This window comes from Lolium perenne, chromosome 7 (genome assembly GCF_019359855.2).
Source record: "Lolium perenne isolate Kyuss_39 chromosome 7, Kyuss_2.0, whole genome shotgun sequence".
NCBI lineage: Eukaryota > Viridiplantae > Streptophyta > Magnoliopsida > Poales > Poaceae > Lolium > Lolium perenne.
In genome coordinates, this window is record NC_067250.2 from 301,606,902 (window position 1) to 301,626,912 (window position 20,011).

At 48.4% G+C, this 20,011-nt stretch overlaps 2 protein-coding genes across 2 annotated transcripts; one reads left to right on the top strand and one right to left on the bottom strand.

Annotated features, from left to right (window-relative positions):
• Window positions 1–4,528: 4,528 nt before the first annotated feature.
• On the top strand, window positions 4,529–5,671 carry LOC127314697 (BTB/POZ and MATH domain-containing protein 1-like). The gene is made up of 2 exons (XM_051345216.1): window positions 4,529–4,743; window positions 4,807–5,671. The coding sequence occupies exons 1-2, from the start codon at window positions 4,529–4,531 to the stop codon at window positions 5,669–5,671; spliced, it is 1,080 nt and encodes a 359-aa protein (XP_051201176.1).
• A 12,133-nt stretch (window positions 5,672–17,804) lies between these two features.
• Window positions 17,805–19,229, bottom strand: LOC127315117 (putative F-box protein At3g10240). The gene has a single exon (XM_051345641.1). It carries the CDS (start codon window positions 19,227–19,229, stop codon window positions 17,805–17,807), a length of 1,425 nt encoding a protein of 474 aa, XP_051201601.1.
• Between the last annotated feature and the right edge of the window lie 782 nt (window positions 19,230–20,011).

Here is a 20,011-nt window from a genome sequence, read left to right on the forward strand (position 1 = left end):
TGCTCGTATATACGTACCTAGGCTGTTGAACGACGTCTCTAGCACTTCATATTCAGTATGCACCAATCAGACGGATAGGAAGATCAATGGCTGGCACGTGCATTGTTAGTTGAGTTAGCTTACGGAAATGCATTATTTCAATCAAGCAACAAATTGACAGTACTGGGTTGATTGAGTGAGATGCTAGAACTACGTCCTCCCATGTAACATACCATAGAAAATACATGGGAGAGAAATTTTAGTACACTAGGTTGAAGAGCAGGGATAACACATAGATTTATTAAAACATATAAAAATACCTCATTTTAATATAACTGATATAAAAGCATTATTTCACTGCTCTATATTTATCAGACCATATGTAAATATGTCATTGTGAACATGGAAAAGAATATAATACCGGTAAATCTTTTTAAAATAAAGTGCTCTAAAATGTCACTTTGGAAAGTGATGACTGCTCGGTTAAATCAAGTACAATAAGTTCTAGTCAGCTGGCTATAAGGATTAAAATAGTGTATTAGAGCATCTCCAGCCGCGTCCCCCAAAGCGTCCCCCAAAGGGATTTGTGGCGCGCCGGGCCAAAAAACCTTTCCAGCCGCGTCCCCCAAAGCCCATTTTTGTCTGGCGCGGCACGATACGGTGTCCGACGCCCCGAGCCCGTCCCCGTCCCACAGGGGACGCACCGGGGACGCCGGACACACCGAAAAGCAAGGCGGGCTCCCACATGTCGGCGACTATTTGCATAAACCGTTGGTTGGCGCCTCTTTTCTCGTCGCTCCTTCGTTCCTGCGCCTCCCACCCCACCGCCGCTGGATTTCCCGGCCGGTTGGGCGTCTGATCTCTGCTGAGAGTCGGCACCATTGTCGCGGCTGGGGCTCCCGCGGGTCGTGCCGCCGCTGCCGCTTCGCCAGCGCGTCCCAGAACGCGCCATCAAATCCGCCCCACCTCCGCGCACAAAAGGTGCTCGACGACTTGCCATGTAGGCGCGATTGGCCGCTGTTTGTTGCGTCGTCTGCCTCGGCGCAATTTTAACCATTGATTTTGCTTTAGCCATGGACAGCGACGATGAGATGCTTGCCCTGCTGCTGGAGGACGAGCAAGCCTTCGATGACGACCTGCGGGAGCATTTGCTGATCATCGCGTCCCTCCAGGACATGGTTGACGTTGAGGCGGAGAAGAGGAAGAGGTCCGCGCCGCGGAGGATCAAGGCCGGGAAGAAGGAAGTCGAAGCCCCGGCAGAGGATGGAGGGGCATGCCATGCTGCACAACGACTACTTCGCCGATGATGCAACATATGCCGACAATTTTCGGCGCCGGTACATGATACGTCTCAAACGTATCTATAATTTCTTATGTTCCATGCTACTTTATTGATGATACTCACATGTTTTATACACACTTTATGTCATATTTATGCATTTTCCGGCACTAACCTATTAACAAGATGCCAAAGAGCCAGTTGCTGTTTTCTGCTGTTTTTGGTTTCAGAAATCCTACAAAGGAAATATTCTCGGAATTGGACGAAATCAACGTCCAGGGTCTTATTTTTTGACGAAGCTTCCAGAAGACCGAAAGGGAAACGAAGTGGGGCGACGAGGCGCCGACACAACAGGGCGGCGCGGCCAAGGCCTTGGCCGCGCGGCCCTGGCGTGTGGGGCCCTCGCGTCGCCCCTAAACCTACCCTTCCTCCTACAAGAAGCCTTCGTCGAGAAAACCCCAGTACCGAGAGCCACGATACGGAAAAACCTTCCAGAGACGCCGCCGCCGCCAATCCCGCCAATCCCATCTTGGGGGATTCAGGAGATCGCCTCCGGCACCCTGCCGGAGAGGGGAATCATCTCCCGGAGGACTCTTCATCGCCATGATCGCCTCCGGAGTGATGTGTGAGTAGTTCACCCCTGGACTATGGGTCCATAGCAGTAGCTAGATGGTTGTCTTCTCCTCATTGTGCTATCATTGTCGGATCTTGTGAGCTGCCTAACATGATCAAGATCATCTATTTGTAATGCTACATGTTGCATTTGTTGGGATCCGATGAATATGGAATACTATGTTATGTTGATTATCAATCTATCATCTATGTGTTGTTTATGATCTTGCATGCTCTCTGTTGCTAGTAGAGGCTCTGGCCAAGTCGTTACTTGTAACTCCAAGAGGGAGTATTTATGCTCGATAGTGGGTTCATGACTCCATTAAATCTGGGACAGTGACAGAAAGTTCTAAGGTTGTGGATGTGCTGTTGCCACTAGGGATAAAACATCAATGATATGTCTAAGGATATTTGTGTTGATTACATTGCGCACCATACTTAATGCAATTGTCTGTTGTTTGCAACTTAATACTGGAAGGGGTGCGGATGCTAACCCGAAGGTGGACTTTTTAGGCATAGATGCATGCTGGATAGCGGTCTATGTACTTTGTCGTAATGCTCAATTGAATTTCACACTACTCATCATAATATGTATATGCATTGTCATGCCCTCTTTATTTGTCAATTGCCCAACTGTAATTTGTTCACCCAACATGCTATTTCTTATCAGAGAGACACCACTAGTGAACTGTGGACCCCGGTCCATTCTTTTACATCGAATACAATCTACTGCAAACATTGTTCTTACTGTTTTTTGCAAACATCATCATCCACACTATACATCCAATCCTTTGTTACAGCAAGCCGATGAGATTGATAACCTCACTGTTACGTTGGGACAAAGTATTTTGGTTGTGTTATGCAGGTTCCACGTTGGCGCCGGAATCCCTGGTGTTGCGCCGCACTACACTCCGCCACCATCAACCTTCAACGTGCTTCTTGACTCCTACTGGTTCGATAAACCTTGGTTTCTTACTGAGGGAAACTTACTACTGTACGCATCACACCTTCCACTTGGGGTTCCCAACGGTCGCGTGCTGTACGCGTGTCAGTACAGGATGAGCAAGGGGCTGTTCATGAATATCCTCCAAGGCGTTCGAGAGTTCGACCCCTACTTCAAGCTCAAGCTCGACGCTGTAGGCGTTGTCGGGTTCTCGTCCATTCAGAAGTGCACCGCCGCCATGAGGATGCTTGCATACGGAGCACCTGCCGATACACAGGACGACTACCTTCGCATGAGTGAGTCTACTGCCATTGAGTGCATGTACAAGTTTTGCCGAGCTGTGGTGGGAAAGTTTGGCAAATACTATTTGAGAGGGCCAACTGAGGAAGAGACTTCAAGGATCATGGCACAAAATGCTACCATAGGATTCCCTGAAATGCTTGGAAGCATCGATTGCATGCACTGGGCATTGAAGAACTGCCCGTTTGCTTGGCAAGGTATATAGAAAGGGCGTCATGAATATTGCAGTGTGGTGCTTGAAGCTGTGGCAGATTATGACCTGTGGATTTGGCATTCTTTCTTTTGCATGGCGGGATCACACAATGACATCAACGTGTTGCAGCAGTCTCCGGTGTTCAGCAGACTAGTGGAAGGGCATGCTCCACTATGCAACTATGAGATCAATGGCCACGAATATACCAAAGGCTATTATCTAACCGATGGTATATATCCAAAATGGGCCACTTTTGTCAAAACAATCTCGAATCCATCAGGTCTGAAGAATTCCCACTTTGCTACGCGACAGGAGGCTTGCAGGAAGGATGTCGAGCGGGCATTTGGTGTGCTTCAAGCATAATTTGCCATTGTCCGGTACCCTGCTCTAAGCTGGTCTCACGACCAAATGTGGGAGGTGATGCGGGCTTGTGTGATCCTCGCAAACATTTATTATATTTGTTTACTTGTTTGTTGTAATTTAATTTGAAAACAATCCTCGCAAACATTTTTATTCATATGCTATATTTGATAAATGGTTCTATGTCAAAAAAAAGTATTTTAAATGTTTGGGGGACACGGCTGGGGAGCGACGTCCCCCAAAGGCGGCACGAACAAAACACGTCCCCCAAACGCTCAATCCAGCGTGGTTTGGGGGACGCGGCTGGAGATGCTCTTATTGCTTAGTTGGAGAAGAGATAGGAGGAGAGAGAATGAGAGTGGGCTTTTAATGCAAGAGCCAGCTCTAGCACGTGTTACTAGGTACTTTGTGAGAGTGAAATGTGAGTCATACATTGATAAACTACTATATTTTTATAGTTTAGTATTGTATATATTAACTCTAAATTGATTATAGATGACATAACACTTGGCTTATAGTCAGCTGGCTACACTATTACAATTGCTGTTATGCAGGCATGGAAATTGGAACCAACGACATAGAGAGAGATCAATCGGTGCAGAATACGAACAGGCAACGACCACACCTGGTCTATCAATTGCAGCGCTACACAGATTCACGACTAATTAATCGCCGTTGCGAGCGGTGATTGTTGGCATTCTGCATTGATTAATCTTCTAGCGGTAGCCGTTTCACATTCCAGGCGCCCAGTATAAAGTGTATCCGTAGACCACCACAAAGCAAACGCCAGCCGTTCTCTCGTGGCTAACGTGGCCAGCGTCCCATCTTCCCACAGTTTCCACTACGTACCAGCCTTCTCGCCATGGCGAATGCCAGCACAAACCTCACCGGTGCCGCGCGCGAGGTGCAGGTGCTCAAGATCGACGGCTACAGCGCGAGCAAGTCCATGTGCACTGCGAAGAAGGGCTACAGGGACGACGGTTTCATCGAATCCAGATGGAACGTCGGTGGGTACGAATGGGAGGTACGCATGTATCCTGCGACGGTGATATTCGGGGCCGGCTACGGCGAGCCTCTGTTCCGCAAGTCTTCCAAACCATTATCTGTTCGTGAAAAAACTGACTGGGGCTACGACGCAAGGTGGCTTGCGCTGAAGCTCGTCATCCTCGGCAAACCCGGGGTGAGGGCAGCTCTGGGCTGCCGGCTGGTGGACCCGAGAGGCCTACTCGAACCATCTGAAGAGAAGATCGTGTCAACGTACTTCGGGAGCTGCAATTCTTGCACGGAAGCAATCCTGCTCATCGAAACACGAGATCTGGCAGCGTCGGGTTATCTCAGGAGCGATTCGTTGTCTGTGGAATGCAGCGTCACGGTTCTGAGGGAGTTGCCGGTACCGACTATTCCATTCCCAGCTAAAGAAGCGATCGTTCCGCCATCCACCAACCTGCACCTGCACTTCGGTGAGCTCCTGCAGAGCGGGACCGGAGCGGATGTCACGTTTATCGTGTCTGGCGAATCTTTTGCGGCGCACAAGCTCATACTCTCTGCAAGGTCTCCTGTCTTCATGGTGGAATTCTTTGGGGATATGAAGGAGAAGACCTCGCAGAGCGTGGAGATCGAGGACATGGAGGCGACCGTGTTCAAGACTCTGCTTCATTTCATCTACACAGACACGGTCCCTGAACTGGAAAAGGAGCAGGAGGAGTCAACGGTGATGGCTCAGCATCTCCTTGCTGCTGCTGACAGGTACGGCCTCGACAGGCTCAAGCTGATCTGCGAGGCCAAGCTCTCTCGTGCCGTCGCTGTGGACACGGCAGCGACAACTCTGGCGTTAGCTGAGCAGCACAATTGTTTGCAGCTGAAGGGTAAGTGTGTTGAGTTCATCCTCAGCAGTCCGGCGATTCTAGATGCTGTTCTTTTGACAGAGGGGTATAAACACCTGGCGGCAAGTTGCCCTCTAGTGCTGGCCGATCTTCTCAAGTCCGCACATGGGAGAAAGTGTTAGAGGCGTAGTTGGTAGTAGAGTTCCAAGATTTGAGGATGATTTTAGTTTCTATATATTTCTGCTCGATATTCTCTAGCTAGTAGAAACGTGTGTCCTCTAAAAAGAGATGGCCATGGCCATCTAAATGTGCTACTAGTAGTATGAGTTGTCATTTTCCTTTCAACCTCTATGACAGGTGTAGGCTTTGTTCCGTTATTGAAATCAGAGATTTAATCCCTTCACCCAAAAGATAAGGTGCTACGAGCAACATACTCCGTAGAGGATATTGTCAAAAGGTTATTATAAATGTCTTTGTGGAGAGGATGGAAATAGATTCTATCTCGGTACGCAAATTGGGAGAGTAGGTTGCTTGAGAGTTTGCAGACATTATTTGCTCTGCTGCATCCGCACATCGCTGACAAGACGTACAGTTTAGTTCCAAACATCTTGCCATCAAATTTTGGGAAAAGCATGTGAAGAATGAAAGCCCAGACCTATCTAGCAAGGGGATGAAAAAACAGAACATAGTAGCTTATTTTTTTACATTTCCTTAATTGAAATTGGACTACAAGCTATGGAGCTGTCATGAACATATCTTGAAGTAAATAGGAAGCGTGGAAATATTTCCTGTCTCATAACTCAAGTAACAGTAACTGAATCTTGGTATATAGTCAATCCAACATCAAAAGAACGTATGCTATTTGATTTTGGTAGACAAAATTGCCAAAAATACATGGAGTGATGGTACTGTAATGCAATTTTTCTTAGACCAAATTCAGTTGCTGGTGGTTCCCAATAGTTTCCTATCAAACTTTCATTTTTGCAAGAAAGCATTTCATAACATTCAAGGCAAACACTAAATTAGAGCATGGTACAAGTGTTCTTACATGAAAGAATATGAAGGCTATAAGTTAAGTAGAATCCTATTTCGCCAAACAGAGTTCTATATTATCTGTCATACAACTAAATTCCCGCATAAGACTTGCAGTATAAACACTTCAATGGTACAAGAATGCAATAAATTCATTTTCTTATACTAAATTCAGTTGCTTCTTTTGTTTCTCAAGAGCATAGGTTTACGCTAATATGTAGATTACATGCATGGTACATAATACTTGCCCAGCAATCCACTATTCCTTGGTAGTATTGCCAATATGTGAATTTTTGCATCTTTGTCGTCCCCTTTTCAAAACATAACAAAATATCTTGCAGAAGTCAAGTACAATATTTTACGAAAAAACATACCGTGGGAATAAAATTTAGAAAGTGAGGTGTCCACTTTGTGGCTCACTAGTTTTGAAGCAAAAGAGGTACAGTATAGTTAACGGTTGCCCAGGGCACGCGAGGCTTTCCACATATGGTGCAGCATGTCTTAGCACCATGTCACTATTAGAGACCAAACCACCGCCATCGAGGAGGTTCTCCATGTTGCTGGTCATAGGGTCATATGCACACAGTTGGTTCGGACAAGTAGCTCCCGGAGTATCGTTCATGTGCACGTACACAAATGATTCGATGACCATTGACCATTGTCAACAATGCTGATGAGACAGGCGAATGTGTTCACCTTCTGCGGCAGCCTGTCCGCTTAAATTCGAAAGTGCAACTCCCGTGCACATGTATCATGCCCGCACAACAGCCAGATGTGGTACCGATGAGCCCAAGGCCAGACAGCATTGGATGTTTCGATGCAGAAGAGGCACAAGTGTCCCCTTTCCTCGGTCAATTTGTGATCGAGGTAACGGTTTCCCTCCATCTTAATTGCCGGCAAAGGTATTGTGGCAGACATCTCGTCCTCAAGGAATAAGGAGAAGATGAATGTCTCTTCAGTTTGGGACGCAGTCATATGTTTAGCCAACCAATGCAGGTGTCCTTGCGCAAAGACACTTTCATGGTTCTCGTTGATCCAGCCCGTTTGTTTCTTCTTACCACAACCCTCCACTGGGCGCCAATCCCTTGTGGCGGAGTTGATCACAGAGACGTCGCAACCATAAAATCCGGAGCTCTTCTCGGCATAACTACAAAAGTAGATGCATACGATTTTATGTTTCTTGGTGCGTGTGTCTTAGCCGAGCGCTAGGCGCGGGGCTTTGTCGTGGGCCATGGCTGAGTTGTTCGGAAGCGTCGCCATTCGACCGGTCGATGGGTTTAACACATAGTAAGTCGATGTGTTGAAGGCTTTGCGGAGGATGACGAGACCTCGACATTGCTGCATGACGAGGCATGGGACGCGGTAGCTAGCTAGGGTAGTATTCCCGAACCCTCTGACTACGGGGAACTCCATGAGGGTCTTCGCACCACCACTAGAGTTGTCCAGCGACTCACGATGCAAGTGGACAGGCCGCCGGCCTATCCGTTCTGTCCGCTCCATCCGCCAACACTAATTGTACAATCAGCGGCGTCCGCGTCCGCTAATCTTCCTGGCCGTTATTTCCGGTGGACAGCCGTCCGCTGCTACCTTTTACAAGCGAAGCAACGCTAATGCGACTTCACGTGTGATGGTGACTCTTTTTTTCCTTTCTCTTCAAAACGTTGACGGTGCAGCGCTTTGTACTCACTTTGCTGCACATAGGACGAAAATACAAACCGAATTTGTTGGCACAAATATACGACACGGAGAATGCAGTTTCAAGAACCATGATAAAACGAGATGTATTAACAGATACGAAATCTTCCTTTTTTCGGGGAAACAGATAAGAGCTCGATTGTATATCTATCCACATCTGTACAGTTTCTAAAAATGTTCCAGATGGTCACCGGATTCAAAACCAAGGGGAAAAGTCTGAAACTGCACTTTATTGCCATCTCTGCCAAAGAACTGCATACTGTTTCAGCTCATTCAGCCTCTACGGCCACCTCAAACTTGGTACACCAAAGCCAATTTCACCCAATTCCCGACTAATTCAAACAAATTGGCACTAAAATTTCTGTTGTCAATTCATGGTTATTGTAGATTTATTCCATAAGGGCACACCCAATTCTGCAGTACATGACTTTTTAGTTTCATTTCAGCCGAGAGCCTAATCAATCAACTATTGAGCCTATATATAGGAAAATGGGGAATTTCTGAATTTTGTAAACCAATACGGACACAGAGCTAAGATGGCATCAATGGGGAAGAGAAGGATCAACAAAGCGTTACTACCTGTCCCGCCGGATTCTTGTCCACTTGCTCTGAAGGATTCTTGTGCACCTCCTCCTTTGCTAGATTCGTTCTCTCCTCCGTCGGACTCTTGCCCTCCTCCGCCGGATTCTTCCCCTCCTCCACCGGATTCCTGCCCTCCACCGCCGGATTCTTGCCCTCCTCCGCCGGAATCTTGCCCTCCTCCGCCGGATTCTTGCTCTCCCCCATCTCTGCGCCCATCTTTCTCCAAAGGCGGCGACGGCAAGGGAGTTGGGTCGCAGAAGGAAAGGCGCCGAGCGACTACGAGCGGGGTGCAGGGAGGCGGCGACCTAGGCGGCGGCGAGCTAGGCGGCGGCGAGCTAGGTGCTGGGCGGAGACGGGCAAGGCGCTAGCCCGACGGCGACAACCAGCGTGACGGCGCATCGTTTCTACTCTGCTACGAGCGATGGCTCTTTTCCGTAGCGGGGTGGACGGCCTGGCGGGCCAAATCGATACAGTCCATAAGGCCGCCTCGCTTATGTGGCCCAGCCGCTACGCCGTTTGGGCTTTTCTAGCGGCGCGGACGAAGCGGACAAGCGGACGTCCGCCTCCGCCTGCATCGTGACCAGCGACCACACATGCGCCATCCCACTACCATCACGTGAGATGGCATCTTGAGGACGCCTGGGCTGTTGGCAAGGCGGAGGTGAAGGTCAGCGAAGTTGTCAGAGACAAGCCTAGCTACCCATCTACGAGAGAGGCAGCGGAATCTGTACACGGCCTTGGCCGGTAGCTGCGCGAAGATATCCTCGATTACATCGTCCGGGGACACCGGGTATGTTTCCACCATAGCGACCGGCGCTGCGCCAGACGGCGGCGGCTGTATGTTTGGAACATGGCGGGGTGAAACCTCTCACATTCGAAAGACACGTCAGACGACGGATGCGCGTGTGAGATCGATCAATGGAAGAAGACAATGGTGAATTCCCGTGGACTCTGTAACTCTGTACGTATCCGTGTAGGTTTGTGTGCGTTATCCCTTGCTGGGATGGTTAATTTTTTTCGATAAAGAGTGATTCATTACACAAAGAATTTTAAGCATTACATCCAACCTCTGCATAACTAAGATGCACACAGCTGTTCAAAAAAAACAAAAGGACGAAAACAAGAATGTTGAAAGACGAAAATAGGTAAAACACTAGATAGTCCCGGTATAGCCTAATTAGCCTCAAGAAGCCTATTATGCTACCACCCATGTTGGAAAATAAACTCCTTCAGCGCGTTCTCCAATCGTGTAGACACCTCCGAACAGAGATCGCGATCCTCCAAACATTAAAGTGGCGACCATGAACGGAGCAAACCCGTAGCGCGGTAAACAACCTGCAAAAGAGAAGAATTTTTGTCATTAAAAACCTTGTCATTTCTACATAGCCAAAGCAACCATATAACAGCAATCGCGCCTATGCTGATAAGCATTTTATACCTAGGGTCAACCTCATTTAGCCAATTGCCGAAAATGTTTGCAACACTACGGGGATGATATAAGGTAGAACCTATCTGAATGATTGACCACATATAGACCTAGCAACTCGAGAGCTGAAGAAAAAATGTTTTATTGTCTCTTGTTCATGACAAAAATACATTTCTTACAGCCACGCCAATTGCGTTGGCAAGGTTATCTTTAGTGAGAATCACACCCCGGCGAATATACCATGTAAAGATCTTTATTTTTAATGGTATCTTCATCTTCCAGATGGATTTGTTATTAATAATCGGTTGACTAGGTATGATTAAGGCATTATACATGGAACTGACCGAGAATTTACCATTCTAGGTAAGATTCCAACGAAATTCATTGCTTCCCTGAACCAATTAGACTGAAACTAATCTTGTTAGCAGTTCATTCCATGAGGCTAGCCTAGGACCCATGAAATTACGCCTGAACGACGCAGAGGGTGTAGAGGTTTCCATTACCATCTGTAAGGTATCTCCCTTATGTCAAACAATATTGTACAAAGCTGGATATTGTTCGCGAAGAGAGGTTGTACCCAACAATCTGTCCTCTCAGAACCTTATCTCAGATCCATTTCGAATGGAAAAGGAACCGAATGGAAAAAAAATGCTTTTTAGTTTCCATAATGACAGCTCAAAAGTGAAAATCTCTAGGTTTTCATATATCCTGAGATATTGCTTTCGAGCCCACATACTTTTTCCGTAACAGTTGTTGCCATCAATCATCCTCAGTTAACAACGTGACCAGTCATTTTCCTAGCAGGACCGTAGGGGACAGAAAATAAAGGGCGTTGTTACACAGTGCTCAGGCACTGGTTAGTCTTAGGGAGTGCCCCACCCAGATATGGAAAAAACAGTAATCCGACAGCCTGTACTTTCCAAAAATAGAAACTACTTCACTCGCGTCGGGCCTTCTCTTTCCCATGCTCCACTGCATGTCTCCCGCACCGTTCTTTTTTCCGTGGAGGAAAAATACATCCGCATCGATGCATTACAAAAACCAATTACAAAATCTAGACAAAAATGACGGAAAAGTAAAATGTGTATCCACCACCTTCTTTTTCTACAAAAGATAGTAGGGATGGATGTAAAAAAAATTAAAAAATACATCTAGATCTTGGGAGAACCTACTGTTATTACATCCAGATCTGGAGAAACATACTATTTTCAAAAAATTTAGATGTAGAAAAAAGGAAGAAAAAAGATCCTAGATGTAGAAAAAGGGAAAAAAATAAGTCAACCGCTGCCATTATTCTGGATGTAAAAAGATATAAAAAAATACATCTCCGCTCCAAAATTTACTACTAGCAGAATTCTCAGCTCAATCGCAAATTCAATGCAGGGAATGCCTTCTCGGCTCTGTCGCAAATTCATGACATGATCGTGTATAAATTCGCACAAATAAAACACACCGTAAGTGCATCTGCCATCTCCTTCTTTTCTTCCTTCAATTCAGAACAAATATTGGCATGTAAGAAATTGGAGTTCAACTACACAAAATCAAAGGCAGCGTGGATGTATAGAAAAAACAAAGAAATTACAGGGAAACCTATCACTGTTACATCCAAATCTTGGGGAACCTACTATTTTCAAGATCTAGATGTAGAAAAAGGGGCAAAATTATATCCGCCGGTGCCATCATTCTGGATATAGAAAAAACAACAATCAAAAAGTACATCCCAGCTCCAAAATTTACAATCAGAAATGGGGAGAACCTACGTAACTTACATCCTTCTTGGAGCCAGGTGCGGGAGTTGACGGGAAGAGGAGCGGATCCATTGGCGAGGTCTGGCGGCGAGCTGGACCATGGGAGAAAGGGCCCAACAGCACCCGCGGTGGGAGCGAGCCCCTTCCCGGTGGCGCGCCATGGAAACGGGAAGCCTGCAGCGCGTGGTGGAGGTGGGCGTCCTTCAGGCGGCGCGCCATGGAGACGGAGCCCAGCGGCGCGCGGCGGCGAGGCCCTTCCCGGCGGCGCGCCATGGAGACGGGAAGCCCTGCAGCGCGTGGTGGAGGTGGGCGTCCTCCAGGCAGCGCGCTATGGAGACGGGAAGCCCAGCGGCTCGCGGCGGCGAGGCCCTTCCCGGCGGTGCACGATGGAGATAGCCCTTGCAGCTCCATGTGGTGGCGCCGCCGCTCCCGATCTGCGTTGAACTCATCTCCACCAGCGACAGATATTTGCGGGAGATGAGAAGAGATGGGGATTTGGACTCGATGACCAGCGTGAATGTAGAATTGGAAGCGCTAGGGAGGTGCGGGAGTTGTGGTAGCCGGAGATGGCGAACCGCGGCGGCGCCATTCCGCGGCCAGGGAAATGGATTTTGGAGCTAGAGGAGGCTCAGGGCTGCGTGTGTGGCTCGAGTCCGTGCTCGGCCACACGGCCATGGCGGGCCGGACGTTGCCGGTGCTGTCCACGCCGCCGCCGGTCTAGGCGGAAAGCAGAGCCAGACCTGGCCGATGATTCGACCGTCGCGGTCGAGATTCGCCGGCGGAAGTAGGCGTCGAACGCCGCCTCCATCTCGCGCGCCCAGCGGAGGTCCGCCGATTCCTTCCCCTATTTCTCCGCTCAGTTTCGATTTTGTTGGGATGAGGGTGCGGGTTGGGGATTTTTTCTTTGCTGGGTTCGTGGGGGTGGAGATGTTGACTGGGAACGAGGAGATTTAGCTGTCTTTATTTGGATGGTAGCACCGCTTACGCTAGACCGCTCGATTAGGATCTGACGTGTATAAAAGGTGGGCACCGCGTAACACCAAACCGTGCCCTGGCAAGAATTAGAATTCGCAGAAAATAAAAGGATCGTGCTGAGGATTCTCCGGAGGCTTCGAACAGCCGAACCTCCGCCTCCGGAGAGCGACACGTGTCTATCCTGTGGTCCACCGCAATGTCCTTTTCTCCTTTACCCGGACACCCGGACGCTCCCTTTCCACGAAAAAAAAGGCACATAAATCCTCCACGCTGAGACGAGCGACTACGGCTGGCATGACCGGACTGCCGCTGGTCACCCCCGTCGCCTGTCGCCGGAGCAGCCCATCGCCGGAGCAGAAGCTCGTTCCCCTTGCAGCAAGCATGACCACGCTTTGCAGCAGCTGCGACCTGCTTTTGTAGCCGTCCTTCAATCGAAGCTCTGGTGAGTAGCACCGTCTTTCGTCGTTTGCAGCTCCGGTCGGCAGCCTTGGCAGCACCGCGTTCCGTCGTTTGCAGCTCCGGCCGGCGGCCTTTGCAGCACTGTTGCAGCTCCGGCCGGTGGCCTTTGTAGCTCCGGCCGGCGGCCTTTGCAGCACCGCCGTCCGTCGTTTGCAGCTCCGGCCAGAGGCCTTTGCAGCACCGCCTTTCGTCTTTTGCAGCTCCGGCCGACGGTCTTTGTAGCACCGCCGCCCTTTGTTAGAGCTTCACAACCACCGCTTGCAGCACCACGTCCGGCCTTCGGAGCTTCGACCACCACCGCTAGCAGCAACGCGGAACGTCGCTCCGGCGACCACTGCATCAGCAACGGTGGACTCGCCCGCAGCATCGCCGGCCAGGCCGGACTCGCGGTACTGCCGCCCCGGCCTCGCAGCTCCCCCGCCCCGACATCGCAGCATTGATTTCCTTCGCACCTCGCAGAGCCACCGCCCGCTGCTCGCACGTCGCAGCAGCGCTGACTCTCGCTCGGTACACCACCGGATGCTACGATTCCGGTACCGAGGAGAGAAGGTCCAGGGGAAGCTTTGCAGCAAGAACGTGCAGATCTGGATAACAAAAACGAGGCGGGCTGCAACGGCAGCGGTCAGCAAGGAGGAGATGAGCAATGGCAGGAAGGATATCTCTTGTGGATGATGACGGGAGGAAGAAGAAAGGAGAGAAAGGGATGAATGGAAGAGGATTGCCCGTGACGAGATAAGGCTGGACGAGGTGGGCCCCATCAATCGCTGTCATCTCCGCGTGGCGCGCATAGGATCCGGAGGCCGCGAGTGCTGGTAGCCTCCGCCTGAAACGAAGCATTTTCCAAAATAAAACCAGTTAGTTAGTTCGGACAGAAAATAAAACGGCGAGCGCCGTGGGCCAAAAAGTTTCCCCGACGGAACCCGAGGAGCTCCCGCACCCGAACTCGATGGATCGACCTTCACAAACTGCAGCGTCGGCGATTCGTATAGAGGCGGCGGCGGCAGCCTACTTCGCCATCGATTCCGGACCTGTCGTCAGTCTTTCCTTGGTATCACTACGCCACGAGTTGCTGAAGCACGAGCTCTCCAACGTACTGCTATCCTTCTTGCTCAAGATGAAGGATTCCACAAGGCAGTAGTGCAGTACGTCTGATTGTCTCAGGATAATTTCATATCGGTGAATGCCGCAGGCAGGGATAGGACCACTACGGGCTCTATTGCCGGCAAGATCGAGCGAGTTAGCTGCTTACTGGATTTACCAACGTTGTATATGATTGTATCCCTACTTCCATTTGCATCCAGGTACGTGCTTGTAAACTCTGAAAAAATGTTTGAATAAATGTGCCATCCTTTTTTTTTAGAAAAAAGAGAAGCACCACCACCATCACTCTAAGCGTCCAGGAAATCCCGAAAATTCGTGACGGGAAACTCGGAAAAAAATATTTCGGAAGCTGAAAATGCACCTAAAAATGTAAATCCCAACAATTCGAGTTCAGGATCGGGAAATCCTGAATAGCCCGATTTATACACTGAACCAAAAAACAGTAGCGTTTCAGCCGTGTTTCAAATAGTATAAACGACTTCAACCGACGCACCAGAGGTGTAGCTTGCCAGTTCTCCATGTCAACGAGGTTGCAGGGCGGAGGTGTCCCGTGCATCGAGCCGTTGAGGAGAAGAGGAATCGAGGACGACAGGGAGGTGAGATGTCTAAGGGGACGGGGAGGGGAGGTGTCGATGCGGAGGATAGTGGTGAGCGTGCCGTGGCGGCGAGTAGAACCACCGCTCTAGCCTCTGGGTGTGGCGACTGGGGAAGGGGGGTGGGACACGAGTGAGGACTGGGGAGAGTGTACTGGACGAGGTAGTGTAGTAGTCTAGGGTTTCCCCTTCAGTCCTCCACCTCGCTACAATTTGGGCTGGGCTCTATTCTTTTGGGATACTCGGGATATTCGGGATACCACATTACAGACCCGAATTTCCTAAACTAATTTCGGGAAATTGAAACATGTTTCCAAATTAATGCTCGGGTTTTTCAGCTTCGGGATTGGTATTTCAGATTCAGGATTTATGCCCGGAGAGACACCACCACGACCCCTCGTTTCGCGAAGACGGACGCGGGATGACACCCCAAGGGCCTATTCATGTTCCTCCCGATCAATATCGCCAGCTAGCACTCCGCTGCAGCTCTTACCCTTTTGCCTTGCAGCTACCCATAGAGAAAAGGGCACCACAAAAATGTGGACCTTATTTATACAAGAGGGTTGACATACAGGTTTAGTGCATGCGGTGTTGCTATGACGTTGCACAAAAACTAATAGTACCTTGATTGTGAAGTAATTTTAGATGGGACTGTCCATATATGTTCCTGTCAATTTGTGTAGATTGCGAGTTCTACATATAATTTCCTCATCATTACATTGCCTGCTGGTACGTGTGTATGGCAATATGTATATTTTGGCATGGGATGCCTTTTTTTAAATGGGAGATAGCACCCCGGTCTCTGCATCAAAATGATGCACACAATCTTTCTTTATTAAAAGTTTATCGTTTTCATAGTCTTACAAAATAATGGATCAGATAACATGGCTGTATGAATAATCCAATGGAAAGGAGAATACATATGAGGCTTATGTATTTTGTATCCTATTAGAACGATGTCAACCACCCTGGTTGAAGCTATCAATCGAGTGCATCCAGACTTTGTAGGTTCCCAATGATCCGGAAGTAGATAGAACCACATGTTGATCCAGTATGTAGCCTTGTGAATAACCTGCAAAAAAATATCTTAAATAATATCATTCCAACAATTTTAAATTGCCCAAACTAACTCACAAACAACTAAGTGAATTCGAGCCATAGTTCTTTTATCAAGCCCATTTAGCTAATTTCCAAACATATTGTTGATATTAGCTGGTGGAGAAATACTGAAGGTAACATGAACTATTCTCCAAATAAATTTCGAGAAGGGACATTTTAATAAAAAGATGTTCAACCGTTTCATTAGAATCACACAGAGCACACTTCTTAGATCTCTCTAGTTCCAGTTTGTTAGATTATCTTTTGTGAGCAGCAATTTTTTATTTAAAAACCTCATAAAGATTGTAATCTTAAGTGATACTTTCAAGCGCCATATATATTTCCTAATAAACTTAGTATGATCATTCATGAGATCGGATAGAAGGGTTTCACAGAGAAAGCCCCTGATGTCGTAAGATGCCACAAAAAACTATCCGGCTCGTCCGAGAGTTGGATTCCCATTAGTCGCTCAACAAGGTGAACCTATGTGGTCCATTTATCATGGGATGTCTATGGCACTTTGTAGATTTATTCCTGCATCTTGATTATCCCCTCTTCAAAAAACTAACCAAATGTCTTGTACAAGTCAAGTAATAAGCAATATGTGAAAAACATAACTGCTGAATACAATTGATAAAGTGAGGTCTCAACCATGCACGTAGCTTGTTTCCATACAAAATAGCAACAAATGTTGTAAGTCAGGGTGGGCATTCGGTTTTAACCGAAATTTCGGTTCGTTTTTTGCCGTTTTTAAACAAATTCGGTTTTTAAACATGGTAACCGAAATTGGCATGAAAATTTAGGAAACCAAAGATTCGGTTAACCGACAAATTCGGTTCGGTTTTTGGTTAAAACCGAATGAACCTACTCACTTGAACAAATAGTATGCATCACCGAAGAAAGCAAATAGTGATTGACATATCAACAGAAAAAGCATCAACTGCGCAAGAAATCGACAAATGAGCACCAATCGTGGAGGGATGCTATTTGGTAGGCTGCGGCACTCGTGGTACAGGTGCATCACTCGTGAGCGATTAAAAGGGGTAGCTAAGACTTCGAGCGACGTGTTCTATTATGCAGGCTTCACGCTATATTCAAAAAAGCTAGTACATCAAAGACCAAAGTCATACATTGAATGAATAATTTTCGGAACATCAAACGCAATTGGGCTTCTATGGAATGATCGGTTTATGCACAAATTGATGGTAGGTTACTCAATTCGGTCTATTCGGTCTTGTTCGGTTGGTGGGGCTAAAAACCGAATTTTACCAAATTTAATTCGGTTAGTACAAATGGAAACCGAAAAATAGCGGTTAATGGAAAAAACCGAGATTTCGGTTGGTTTCGGCTTCGGTTCGGTTTTCGGTTTCACGGTTTTTATGCCCACCCTGAGTTGTAAGCACCTAACTACAGATTGCACAACGGGAATGAATCCGAGGTCTAAATCTCAAGAATTATACTTTTGGCTGGACTTTCCTCCCAACCACCTCCAGCTAGTCAAACATGGCATTGTCGTTCATCTAGTTCAGTTACAAGAAGAGTCCAAAAAGAGAAGTCGTCCACACAAAAATAGAACTCGCTTATGCCGACATGAGGTAGTTAGGCTTCATTGGGCCCAATCTCCATTGGCGAGCCAACCAGGTGGTCTCTTCTTGCGCATGGGCCTAGATGGTCTTGCTACTCCAACGTGTGCGGCCTTCCTAGCTTTATTGCCTCTGCCAGACGGGCCACAATGGCCGACAAATGTAGTTAGGGGTTGACCAGGGGATGCGATGCTATCCTCGTACAATGCAGCATGTCCGGATATCATATTTCTATTAGATACCAAGCCACCATCCTCGGTGAGGATCTCCATATCGTTGGTCACGGGGTCATATGAGCACAATGTGAAGCTTGGTTTAGACCAGGGTGCCAATCGTAAAAGAATGATGTCACGACCTTCATCAGTGTTACCAAGCATGTTGATTTGGTGCCCGTAACGCATGAAGCTGGCAACCTTTGGTGGCAACGTGTCCACATCAATTCGACGGTGCAAATCCCAAGCACACGTATCATGCATACGTAAAAGCCAAACATCATACCGACGGGCGCACATAAAGCCGTTGTCCAGATCGGTGGAGAAGAGGCACAATTGTCCACAGAGTGCTGTCAAACGTTGATAACGACGATTTCTCCCTATCTCAAGTGGTGGCAAAGGCATGGTTCGAAACGTCTCGTCTTCAAGGGAGAAGGAGAAGACAAATGTCTCTTCCCAGTAGGAGGAATACTTGCGTTGAGCTAACCAATGGACATGCCTTTGAGCAAAAACGCTTTCTTTATTCCCGTGGATCCAACTCATCTGTTTCTCATGACTACAACCATCCACTGACCGCCATTGCCTTGCGGTGGAGTTGATCACGTAGACCTCACACCCATTAAATCCGGGGTTCCTCCCAGGATGGCCACAATAGAAGATGCACACGACTATGTGCTTCCTCGTGCTTGAATCGTAGGCAAGACCTAGGCGCGTGTGTTTGCCACGGTCCATGGCAGGGCTCTTCGGGAGCTCCGCTATTTGTCCCGTGGATGGATTAAGCACCCAATATGCCCTTGGTGTCTTGGCTTGGACGATGAAGAGACCGCGGCACTGCTGCGTGACGGGCATTGAGATGAAGATATCCATGACATGACCCTGAACGCTATGACATAAGGGTACCAAGGTCGAGCCCCGAGGATTCTCCGGTGACCACCTCTGTAGTTTCTCACATTTGTCATATGAGTTTGATTTTTCCATCAAGAGAATCCTCGGGCCGCCATGACCGTTGGCTACCAGAAAGTGGCGGTCGGCAAAGTCGTCCGACACAAGCCTAGCTGCCCATGTGCGAGAGAGGCAACGGAACCTGCACACGGCCTTGGCCGGTAGCCACGCGAAGATGTCCTCGATGACATCGTCCGGAGGCACGGGGTACCTCTCCACCACGGCGACCGCGATCCCGCGCCGGACGTCCGGCGGCGGCGGCGGCGGCGGCTGCTGTATATATGTTTGCAACATGCGGGGCACATACAGATGCGCGTGCGAGATTGATGGAAGAAGAATATGCAAACGAGACCGGCCGCCGGATAGATCGATGAGCTTTTGTTTATTTTCCGTGTTGATCCGTTTCCGTGGAGACCGGTATTCTTGGATCGCACATGAAGTATACTCCTCTACAAGGACACGTGTCTTTGTAGGTTTTCGTGACTTCTCAAATCGTTTGCACGGATCAAAAACACGCACGGTCTGTGTAAATATTCTCTTGTTGGCCTGGCATAAGCCCACCCGTGTTCAGCCCGGCACCCGGACAAATAAAACTGCGAGCACCCGCACCAACGGAACACGAGCTGAATTGCAGGCGTTCCATCAAACGAGCGGAATTGCAGCATCGAACTACGACCTGGCAGCCGAAGGAGTGATCTACCGAGACGACATACCACTGGTAGAAAAAGGGCCTTTGGTCGCGGTTCGCAACTGCCATTAGTCGCGGTTGCGCAACCGCGACCAAATAAGCGCGACTAAAGGTCCCCTTTAGTCGCGGTTGCTTAAGAACCGCGACTAAAGGCCCGTCCACGTGGGTGCCAGGCGACCGTCAGGGCAGAGGACCTTTAGTCGCGGTTCTTCTGGCCAACCGCGACTAAAGACCGCCGCAGGTTTAGGGTTTTAGCCCCCCCTAAACCTGCCCCCCCACCCCTAAATCTGTTTTCTGTTTAATTTGTATTGTTTTATTTCTTTTGTGCTTTATTTTAATTTTGAAGGAGTTTCACATATTCTACGGTACTACATACATGCATATGAAT